The sequence below is a fragment of the Orbicella faveolata genome, unplaced genomic scaffold, assembly GCF_042242905.1.
Source record: "Orbicella faveolata isolate gen_17 unplaced genomic scaffold, um_ofav_v1 contig_47, whole genome shotgun sequence".
Taxonomy (NCBI): domain Eukaryota; kingdom Metazoa; phylum Cnidaria; class Anthozoa; order Scleractinia; family Merulinidae; genus Orbicella; species Orbicella faveolata.
Window position 1 is genome coordinate 7,101,829 of NW_028301577.1, and position 11,506 is coordinate 7,113,334.

The window sequence follows — 11,506 nt, forward strand, 5'->3', positions numbered from 1 at the left end:
TGTTTGTAAATGCCCCCCACCATTATAAATTTTTAAGCCTGTTATGGTTATTTGATATTTGTTTCTTTCAGTTTAAGCGGCATGCCTGTGAACTAGCTAGGTGTAGGTGAGGTCCATTGTCACATGCAAATTCTGAATACGGTTCTTCATACGTATTTTATTATACTGAAAATGTTTATTATCCAACGGCAGTGAGTATCGTCCAAGTAACAGTACAAATATACAGCGATATTGTACAGTTATTTGCACAGTAGAAAACCTGTTTGCCGTACAGGTCAGCGCGCAGTGTCACACTCTCCCTCTTTCGTTGCTAAATTTATTGACTACAGCAGTTGGATAATAAATCTATTAATAGATGTTTTAGTGTGTAGTATCGCGTTATATTTTAACTCGTCTCGTTGTTTGTATAAAAATATACAGCGATATTACACAGCAAAACCTCTAATAAGATATATTTAACAAAGCAACTGCAGACAATGATCCAGCTGGTATACGTTGGATCAATAGTGATCTAATCGGCTTATGGTAGAAAATAAAAAGCAGCGTAGGATGATTTTTAAAGTTGTATTGCATGCTAAAGTTTCCATACAACGTGCGCTCTAATTGGCTGAAACAGCGTGCTTTATCAGAGAACAGAGCACGGGTTGATGACGGTAAGCTGGCTTTCAAATTTTTGCTTCGGAAATTCGACAAATTTGACCCAAATTAAACATGCCCTGTGACTCAGACAAACGCAATGGAAACGAACTATTTGTCTGTAGTAATTAAAACTATTGCTTCACGGAGACTATTGTTAAAAACAGTAGTGTTAAAACTGTACTAAAATAACAGGTTGCTAGACTCCGACAAAACACGTAGCGAAATAAACAAATTCTCAACCTAGCAAATGCTTCGATAAAAGACATAAAAAGAGAAGAAACATTACGTCTCCTGTTTTCTCCTACACTTCTTTCGTGCTCCACCGCTTCCTGCGTACTTTACAACAGAACAGAGCAGAACAGGCGAGGCTTCTTTATTTGTCAGTTAACTATATTTTCGGCTGACCAAACCATGCTTCTTCAGTTACAACGAGAATTTTACATTGGAAGGGGTGTTTTGTAGTATATTCGCGCAAGAGATTATAATAGTCTTTTGGTTTGCGTAATCATACCGGAAATACGTAAAACTTAACTATAACTGACAGTGTAAATTATAAAATAAGGTAAAATAAAATAATGAAATAAAATAATAACAGGAAAGACTCTTTAAAAAATACCACTTTAATGAACACCGCTGAGTTATAGACAACCCTAACACCAAATCTAAACCTACTACAGCCGCAGAACATTTCCTCTCCTCTCCTCTCCTAACCACATTGCTAACATGCAATTAATCCCCATCGAAAAAACCGTTTCAAACCAAGACTCGATCCGCAAGGCCAGGGAAGCTTTTTTAATTAAAAAAGGCAGCACAATTGAACCCGATGGTCTTAACATCTGCGAAGAAACATATTAATAATTTCCTGTTATTATGTTATTTCATTATTTTATCTCACCTTATCTTTGATTTACACTGTCAATTAATTAGTTTAGTTTTACGTATTTCCGGTATTACGATAATCAAGAGATTATGACCAGATCATAATCATTTCTCGCGCAAATATACTACAAAACACCTAGCCTGCGTAGCAGTCTTTTCCGTTTCCTCTGAGCGGGAGAAAGCGAGAGCCAAGGGGAAGTCGCGCGAACGCATGGGGCGAGCTGCCACTATTTTTTTTTGTTACCTCTGTCCCCGTACCCTTGCGCGACTCCTATGCTTGCCTGAAAGAAAACGGAAAAGACTGCTACGCGGGCTACAAAACACCCCTTCCAATGTAAAATTCTCATTGCGCCTGAAGAAGGCGGCTGGTTTGGCCAGCCGAAATATAGCCACATCTTAAAAGATCATCCTATGTTGTGTTGGTCTCTGCCTTTACATTGTTTATTATATAACTGAGAAAATTACTTCATTGTGATTGGCTGAGAGCAGACCAATAGGCGATTTGCGTGACAGGGTCATTTGACTTCAACTACCAGAATCCCTTATTTCTTTTTCTTAAGATGATTATTAAACTCTACTGCATGGGACTTTAAAATTAAAAAAAAACAACAACAAACAAACCAAAACAAAGAAAAACCGATATGAATTTTGGTGGCTTTAGTCAAATGACGCCATCGTGCAAATCTGCCATTTATCGTAAGTGCAAATTAACGCGTGCGCTTTCGTGATTTTCCCAGTTGTATAACCGTACGAAAGCTCGAGCAATGAGGGATTTACACTACTCGAGATATTTGAAAATTCTTTCAATTGCACTCGCATAAAGGCTCGTGCAACTTTGAGAGAGTTTCAAATATCACTCGCAGTGTATATCCATAACCTCACTCGCATTCATAAGATTACCTATACTTATTACACTCCATGGGAGAATTCCTATAAGTGTTATGACCTTCCTGGTTATATAATTGAGCCGGTTAGAACCAGCCATGGAATAATGTTTGCCCGGTTCCTAGGCCTTGATATTTCGCTTCGGTCAATCGTTTTCGGGTGACCTGACAAGGCCGTTCATCTCATCAACTGACCGTGACCAACGGTCAACAACTGGGGCCAAGGCTCGACACCAGCTTCTTTTCCACTACCTTTTTTCAAAGGGGAATGAAAGCTCAAAGGACGCAACTGAGCTCGGCTACTAACCAACACTTATCGTTTCTACTTCTCCGTTTTCTTTGTTTTCTGGACTACGATCACTAGCCTGTTTAACCTTGGCCTTGGTCGACAACCTTAATGGCAGGTTACTAGTGACTGTATTGAAGGCTAAGTTAGCAGCATTCAGAGCATTGGTCGCTGATCCGGGCAGTTCAATGCGCATGCGCCTCTGCCTCTCTTCGATGACAGCGCTGACCGAGCAGAGGACACTGGACACGACACACAGCCCCAGGGTGATCAACACGATAGTGAAATTCACAGCAAACGTCTTGCCGTGGTCCGTGGACTGTAACTCGCCGTCGTTAACGACGAAATCGCCGAATCCTATTGTAGAAACACTGATGAAAGTGAAGTAGGTTCCTTCAATGAACGACCAGCCGTCGGTGTGTGACGTCAGAATGGCGCCAAAAATAATCATCAGGATCATTAGAAGGAAGGTAACGATGGTGCTCTTCATTTCAGCGCTCCCCGACACCACCCTACTGAGGCAGGTTTTCTCCATGAAGCGGATGAAGACCCGGATAACTAAGCTCACGTGATTCCCGACACTCAATAACATGATGCCCGCGACTGGTATGGACAGTAGACTGAAGAAAATACAGAACAGCTGGCCTTGCCATGTGTGAGGTGACATGTGGCCATAACCTTAAAAAGAGACAATGAGAAAAACGTAAAGACTCATTGAAGAACTGCTCCACGCTGTAACAAACAACAAAAAAAACTTTTATTTCAACCCATAGTTGGAAATTACAATGTTTTGCTTGAGTGAAAACACATTGCGCATGTTTTTAAATTCTTCCGGCTCGAAAGACCTCTGGGAGATAGCTATTCAGAGATCCGTGATTGGTTGTTACTTGTGCGCGAAAATCCTACAGTAGCCAATCAGCACACGGGCACGAATCTGTAATATTTTGGAGCCGGTTCGAACGCGAGAAAAATTGAATCGGTAAATACATCTGTTTCTTTAGACTCTTTACGCAGACTGACCAAGTACGCAGTCATTCTTGATAGTCAAACATAGCCAGCGCTGCCCGCGATGGAGGTACCGTCAACTGCCGCTTATAAGATCTGGGCTCCAAAAACTTCGTAAAGGGGTTTGAATGGGCTTATAAACGGAGGGCCTTATATCCAGGGGAGCTTATAAGCGGAACAAAAAAAAGAAAATGTTTCAAAATAAGCTACAGCAGTGTTGATTGATTGGTACGTTTTTCGCATATAGATGTTGTTAATGAAGCTGTAAAACGTCATAACAAATCGAATTAATTTCATTTTTAAACAAGAGGGGAGCTTATATCAGAGGGAGCTTGTAAGTGGAACAAAAAAAAAAAAGCAGTCAAAACTAGCTACAGAAGTGTTCATTGACTGATACGTTTTCATCTATACGTTTTTAATTAAGCTTTAAAACATCAAAGGGAGGGCTTATAAGCCGGAGAGCTTAAGAACGGCAGTTAACGGTGGGTCAAAATTAATCTGATTCAGCTCACCATTTAGATACTCAGTCTGCTGCAAAACGAAAAAGTAATCTTGATTTTTCTTTAATTTCACCATACCGTTGCGTGTAGCTTCTTTTTTATAAATTGCGCGGCGTCCTCAATTGCTCTACACGACATGAAATCATGACATGAAATGATATCTGCATTAATACTGTATTGTGGACATTAACTACTCATTAAAAATAAAGTGTTTCCAACAAGATTTTCCACAAATCAGTGATAACATGAATTTCGGGCGCATTTTCCTCCACCACGCATTTTCAAGCATTCATCGGCTACCACAATTTTTTCATTGTTACGTTAACAAGTCACTGTTCAGGGTTTATTAATTCTAAGGCTTGGAAATCGTCACTTGCACCGGCTAAGATAAAATAAATATCTGATGTCTATACATTTTTTATCGGATTTTACCTAGTTGCAGCAGACTTTTTGTTAATTAACTGCCAGATGTAGGGGCTCCACAAAACAACCCGCTTTTGATGCAGATCTTCTATCGAGGAATATAGAAAATAAGCGATAGTTCCAAGCAACCTTAAGCTGTCTCTGTTACAAGATTGTCTCTGAAATTTCTGAGCCGTAGTGAATTAGTAACACATTTTTTTTTATAGCTTTTTACCACTGTCACTATTCATCTCTGAGAACCCGCGGATATAAGCTGACTGAAAGAGCGACGACTTTCTGAATCTGTTTTTCATTACGCGGTTAAAACGTTAATACTCATTAACACAGCCAGTTTTAAATTCCATTTAGTTAACAAAGTAGGTGACTTAGTCAGACCCCAACATTGGAATCGCTTTGTTTGTAAGAAACCGAACTCGAGTTTTGAGTGGTTTTTAATTTATTCGTAACATTTTATGTCAATAAGAATTTGTTTTGTCACCATAGGCTGTAATGACAAATCGAGAAACGAAAACTTGGCGCCGCCAAAAAATAATCGAGTTTCTGATCTGAAAATATATAAGAGATGCATAAAACTAAAATAACACTTTTAATTAGTGATGGTGATTTCCATTCATGTGTTTTAGACAGCAAACATTTACATGTCTAGAAAAATAGAGGTACTTTCACGTAGTTTACCAAATAATGTTACAAATTGAGATGAATTCATATCCCCCGATTAGTCGATACTTTTAAGCCTATACATTAAGAACTGAAAATTGTTTAAAACGTTTCCTTTTACCATACCATTTACCATCTTCTACGATCACCAAGTTATTTAAAAGAAAATTTTAACAATTCTTACCGATCGTTGTCATAATTGTAAAAGCAAAGAAGACGGAATTGCTATAAGTCCAGCGATTCAATCTTTCAGCTTCTGCCCTCGCGCTTGATTCCTGTTCGAAAGCAGTTTCTAGGAGGTTCATGTCTGTCGGGCTGATATTGTACTTCTCTGCCAAGCTTTCCTTGAGCTTTGTTGCGTCAGATTTCCCTGTAGTGGTTTCCCCCCTTCCTCGCTCCAACTCCATGAAAACTGCCGCTCCAACTAGAAGGACGATAGCATAGATGAGTATTTTAATAACAAGCGATTTTGGCTCAAATTTGATAGTCTCTTCTACATCTGTCATAGTGGAAGCGTATGCAGTGACTACGAAATTTCGATTCTCTACTGCGGAGTCTTCGTTGCAGCTGTTCCAGTTTTTAAGAGATAACGTAACCTTTGATTGGCAGATTATTGAATGGAGGCAATTTACGTTAAGCTTAGCTTCATTTTGAACTTGGCTTCTCCCAGTACCTGTCTGTTTACAAACAATTTGTAAATTAACCAAATCTTCTATGATAATTGACTCGGCCGGATAAAAATCAAGTATTCGTTAAACGGCCTACTATTAAGGGATAATTTTCAACCGACTGATTTTTAATTTGTCTTAACTATAGCAGCGTTTTTGCCGACAAAAACAATCTTTTCTCAATTGACCACAGAACTACTTTGTCACTTTGATTTGTATTGCCGAAGCCACCTGCGGGCATTTTCCGTCTCTGGCTAGTTAACTTAAGTATTTATTCCCTAAGCTGGTAATCACTCTAACAACAAGATTATCGTACCTGTCACTGACATGCACCTTCAGAGAAAGATAAGCGATGATTTTAATTGCAATCAAGCTCGAAATTTTCAACACCGCATTAGCGATTTTGTTTAACTTGAGCCAAGCTATTTGTAGTGTATCGATATTTATATCTAGTAAGGAGCTATTCTGCTGATGATGAATTATTAACGACTCGTTCCCTTGTGTTCGTCATTTTATGTATGGAATCCTCCAATTAATACAGTAAAACCCGGCAGGTATGCTCAATTACCAACCCCTGTTCGGGAAAGGATACCCCGCTCCTCCCCCGAAGGGGAGGAACATAGATCGGACTCGAGATCGAGGCTAAATAAATTCTTTTCCAAGCGTTGCTCAATTTTTCTCGACAGTTAGAGTATTAGGTCCTATTGCTTCAACCTACAGGACTTTGTCCCCATTCATTCATTTGTTTCTTTGAGAAATCTGAAATTAATGACTTGAAACCCGAAACTAGCAACAATAAATGTTTCTATTGATGTAGCGAAATCAATGTGTAATAACGTACAACAAAGAAACAGCTTTAAGTCATTTATTCGCCCAGTGTTGCACACAATGCAGGCTCCCAAAAATACAGACGGTCCTTGTGCTTAAATTGTTACGAAATCAAATAATCATACAAAGCATCTGATTGGCTGAAATCAAACTGGTGATCAAAATAACACGGGCTAGGGCACGTGCAGTATAACGTAACGCAATATCTCTACATCTCCCTCTTTATATAAGATTAAATGCAACGAGAAATAGAAAAGCAAAACAAAAAAACAAAAAAAAAATCTGAAAGTTCAAGTTCAAGGCTCCAATGATAAATGTTCAGTTTACTTTGAGATTACAAGATCACGAGATAATCACGTGATGCAATAGTCTTGTTGCCATACAGGCGGACAACGCCTGCGTTCTGAACGGCATGGTAGCACCTCTACTGGCTCCACTTCAGGTTCGGTGTGAGCCCCACTGTTGAGGTTACGACTGGCTACCAGTGGCTCAGCTGTGTCTTGCTCGGGGATGTGATTGGTCTCTAGCCTCAAGTTCTGGGACTGTTTCGGGAGAGGGTCAGGCAACTCAATTTCCTGTAGGTTACCGGGCGGAAGAACTTCAGGTGTCATTCTCAGTTGTCAACGGTTTCTACGATAGCGTCTCCCACATACCTCGACTTCATAAGACCTGTTTTTCAAAACACGTGTACATGTCCCCAGAGACCATTCCTGTTTTCCGGGGAGTCTCACGCGGATGGCCTGTCCACATCTCAGTGGTTCAAGGGGTCGCGACTTCTTGTTGTACTGACGCACCTGTCGCGATTTGCGATCAGCCAGTCTGGTTGCAGTATCACTGTGACCGGAATGCAGCAGGAGTTTTTCATGTGTAGGGAGCAAGGTTCGAGTACGGCGTCCCATCAACTCCTGAGCCGGTGATGTACCGATCCCTTCTGTTGGTGTGTTGCGCCAATCCAGAAGGGCTAACAGGGGGTCCTGTCCATCTGCCTTTGCTTTCTTCATCAGATTCTTGCAGGTTTTCAAGGCATTTTCTGCACGGCCGTTTGATTGGGGATAACGAGGACTGGAGGTACGATGTTCAAACTGCCACTCGCTCACGAAAGCAGTGAAAGCTGATGACGCAAACTGCGATCCATTGTCGGTGATTAGCACTTCGGGTATCCCATGTCGTGCAAACTGGACTTTACATGCAGCTATCACACTGGCGGACGTTGCCACTTTTACCTCCTGTACTTCAAAGAACCCACTCCAATAGTCCACCAGAAGAAAAAACTGCTGTTGTCGCAGCTCGAACAGATCAGCAGCGAGCATTGACTAAGGGCGTGGCGGTACTGGATAAGGTTGCATGTCTTCACGACACTGATCAAGCTTATGGGATTGGCAGATTGAGCACTTGGAAATAAAATCTTTCACTTCGGCGTTCATGAGTGGCCAGTACAAGACTTCTCTGGCACGACGGAGGTATCCTTCGATTCCAATGTGTGACCTGTGAATTTGCTTCAACATTTCTTTCCTCAGGGATGTAGGTACAACCAGCCGTTCCCCAAGGAATATTAATCCTTTGTCCTCCACGAGTTCGCTTCGCTTGTCATAGTACGGTGTAAGCACCGGATCACACTGTTTCTTTGACGGTGCCCATCCGCTCTTTATTGACGCAATTAGACTTTGCATGACGGCATCATTCGCTGTCTCGCCTCTGAATTCGGCGATTCTGTACGGGGCGATAGAGAGGTTCTCCGATTGGTCGATTTCCTCAATTGAGCAGACGAGACTTGTGTCATGCTGTACAAACTCAGTTGTGTTGCGGTAGGCGCGACTTAAGGCATCGGATATCCAAATGAGTTCTCCTTTCTTGTATTGGACATCCAAAGAATAGTTCTGTAGAGCCATCAGCATCCTCTGAAGCCTTTTTGGCGACTTATGAACTGGCTTGTTGAAGACCGCTTTCAGTGGTTCATGGTCAGACTCGATATGCACACAATCGCGTCCCAGTATGTACTGGTCGAACTTGTTGGCTGACCACACAATTGCTAATAACTCCTTTTCGATTTGTGCGTATCGGGTTTCTGTATCTGTCAGAGCTCTGGACGCATAGGTAATGGGTTGTCCCTTTTGCATATGAACCGCTCCCAGACCTGTCTCGCTAGCGTCGCATTGGATCGTGACTTCTTCATTGACGTCATAGTATTTCGATACCGGAGCATCGGCCAAGTACTGTTTGATGGTGATAAATGCTTTCTGGTGTTGCTCAAGCCAGCACCATTCAACGTCCTTGTCATCTAGTCTTCTCAATGGTTCCGTCATGTCAGACAATAGGGGCAAGAATTTGTTCAAATAATTGACCATGCCAAGGAATCTCTTGAGCCCTTTTACGTCACTCGGTGGAGGCATTTCTAAGATGGCTTCCACTTTGGATGGGTCAGCCTTCAGGCCCTCCGGGGTCAGGAGATGGCCCATGAATCGCACTTCAGTTTGGGCTCGCTTGAACTTCGTTTTGGTAAGTTTGAGGTTCCACTCACGGCATTTTTGAAGGAACGCACGTTCATTCTTTTCGAGGCTGGCATTAACCTCTGTATCGGTTGCACCAAAGCCAGCGATGAGAAAATCGTCTGCGATGACTTCAACGCCCTCGAGGTCTTCAACGAACTCGTGCATTCGTCGCTGCCAGACTTCAGGAGCACTGGATATGCCGAAGGGCATACGTGCCCAACGGTAACGTCCGAAAGGCGAGTTGAACGTTGTCAAATAGCTAGAGGTTTCGTCCAGAAGGATTTGGTGGAAACCGTCCTTGGCATCACAGAGCGTAAATTTCTTGGCGCCTGCTAATCGGGATGCGACTTCGTCGATGGTGGGCAGCTGGTAATGTTCTCGACGTATTGCGCGGTTGAGGTCTTTTGGGTCAATACAAATCCGTACCTTGTTCGGTTTCACTATAGCCAGCATGCTGGATACCCACTGAGTTGGTTCCGTGACTGGCACGAGCACTTTACGTTCAACCAGCTCGTCAAGCTTTTCTTTGATGCGCTGTCGCAGGGCCACTGGCACTCGTCTCGGGGCATGAACACATGGTGGAATGTTTTCGTCAATAACGATTTGGTACTTTCCTGGAAGGGCATCTAATCCCTCGAATACATCTGTGAATTCGTCTTGCAGGGTGGTGGAGGGGGAGTCGACGTGGATTGCCAGAACATCGCAGTTGTGCAGACTTACAAAGCCAAGGCCAACGCTTGTGTTTAATGACAAAATTGGCTGGTAATCGCCATCAATGATGTTAAAATCAAGTGACTTTCGATGTCTTCCAGACCAAACGGGGAGGTTGACTTTGCCGATGATTTTGCGATGTTCTCCTATGTACGAAACGATCTCCTTTTGGCAAGGTTTGAGACGCTGAAGCTGAGTGTCTCCTGTGACCTGTTTGTATATCCAGGCGGGGAGTATGTCACACTGAGATCCGGTGTCAATTTGAAACTGAACCTCTGTCTCAGGTGTAGGCGAAGAGATTTGCAGTTTGATGACAGCCATCCATGCCTGGGGTTTGTTCTCAGCAATTGAACCGATGTAGTATGGATCTTGTTTCGGATCAGCGGTTTCATGAACAGTCGCGACTCTGTTCCTCCTTCCTCGTGATGAAGCTTGGCATCTATGCGCAAAGTGATTCATTCTTCCACAATACGCTGGGCAGTCGCGTCCATGGAACATTCCACAATTTCCACATTCTTTTCTCGGTGGTCTTCTTGTCTTGTCGTCTTCAGCATGATCTGAGTTTCCGGATTTATTCAATGCGTGGACCAACGTGTCTCCTCCGGTCATTTGTTTTATCTGCTGTTGGGTCTGCTCTGAAGATTTGATTGGGTCCACGGCTTGTTGAAGGGTCAAATCGTTTAAACGGAAGTCTCTCGCGTACGCGATCGTCACGTATGCCCAACACGAGGCGGTCACGCAATATTTCATCTGGCGTAATTGTATCATGTGCACAATTTCTGGCGATCGTTCGCAGCTCTGTAAGGTAGCTGGTAATATTTTCGCCTGGTTCTTGGTTTCTATTGTTAAAACGATAGCGCTCATAGATAACTTGTGTTCTGGGGGCACAGAACTGATCGAACTTCTGCAAAACTAACTCTATGTCATTTTGGTCTTCTCCTTCATTCCACGTGAAGGTGTCGTGGGCTTTGACACCGTCCTCGGCAATGATGCTTAATAGAGTCGAGATGCGAACAACACCTTCTTGTTTGTGCACGCCGGTGGCGATTTCGTAGCGTTTCCATGCTTATTTCCACGATTTCCATGTCGTGGCTAAATTGTCGTCAAAGCTTAGCGCTTTAGGCGGCGGCAAATTTGACGGTGGAACAAAAATCTGTGTCGTACCTGCTTGTACTGCTTGCGCTTGTGCTTGTGCTGGAGGGTCAGGCATCCTTAGGCGTGTGATTAGACCGTCCTACTTCTGACACCATGTAGCGAAATCAATGTGTAATAACGTACAACAAAGAAACAGCTTTAAGTCATTTATTCGCCCAGTGTTGCACACAATGCAGGCTCCCAAAAATACAGACGGTCTTTGTGCTTAAATTGTTACGAAATCAAATAATCATACAAAGCATCTGATTGGCTGAAATCAAACTGGTGATCAAAATAACACGGGATAGGGCACGTGCAGTATAACGTAACGCAATATCTCTACAATTGAATCAGAAGACGCATGCAAAATTAACGACCAAGATCAGAGCAGACCGCCAATTCT

At 42.6% G+C, this 11,506-nt stretch overlaps 1 protein-coding gene across 2 annotated transcripts; it reads right to left on the minus strand.

The window, feature by feature from the left end:
• Nucleotides 1-550: 550 nt before the first annotated feature.
• Nucleotides 551-11,410, minus strand: LOC110051822 (potassium channel subfamily K member 9-like). Of its 2 annotated transcripts, XM_089279357.1 has the most exons (3): nucleotides 11,134-11,410; nucleotides 5,458-5,697; nucleotides 551-3,366 (listed from the first exon to the last, which is right to left on the minus strand). In XM_089279357.1, the coding sequence occupies exons 1-3, from the start codon at nucleotides 11,177-11,179 to the stop codon at nucleotides 2,705-2,707; spliced, it is 948 nt and encodes a 315-aa protein (XP_089135483.1). In that variant the 5' UTR covers nucleotides 11,180-11,410; the 3' UTR covers nucleotides 551-2,704. The 2 variants fall into 2 exon arrangements, with proteins under 2 accessions (XP_089135483.1, XP_020613556.2); XM_020757897.2 differs by lacking the exon at nucleotides 11,134-11,410 and having other exon boundaries at nucleotides 5,458-6,635.
• Between the last annotated feature and the right edge of the window lie 96 nt (nucleotides 11,411-11,506).

What these genes read in the sequence shown, in the direction of transcription:
- LOC110051822 (XM_020757897.2), bottom strand. Translation starts at nt 5,779, where the DNA reads ATGACAGATGTAGAAGAGACTATCAAATTTGAGCCAAAATCGCTTGTT. An exon ending in TACAATTATGACAACGATCG is followed by an intron (nt 3,367 to 5,457) that starts GTAAGAATTGTT and finishes TCTCTTTTTAAG; the next exon opens with GTTATGGCCACATGTCACCT.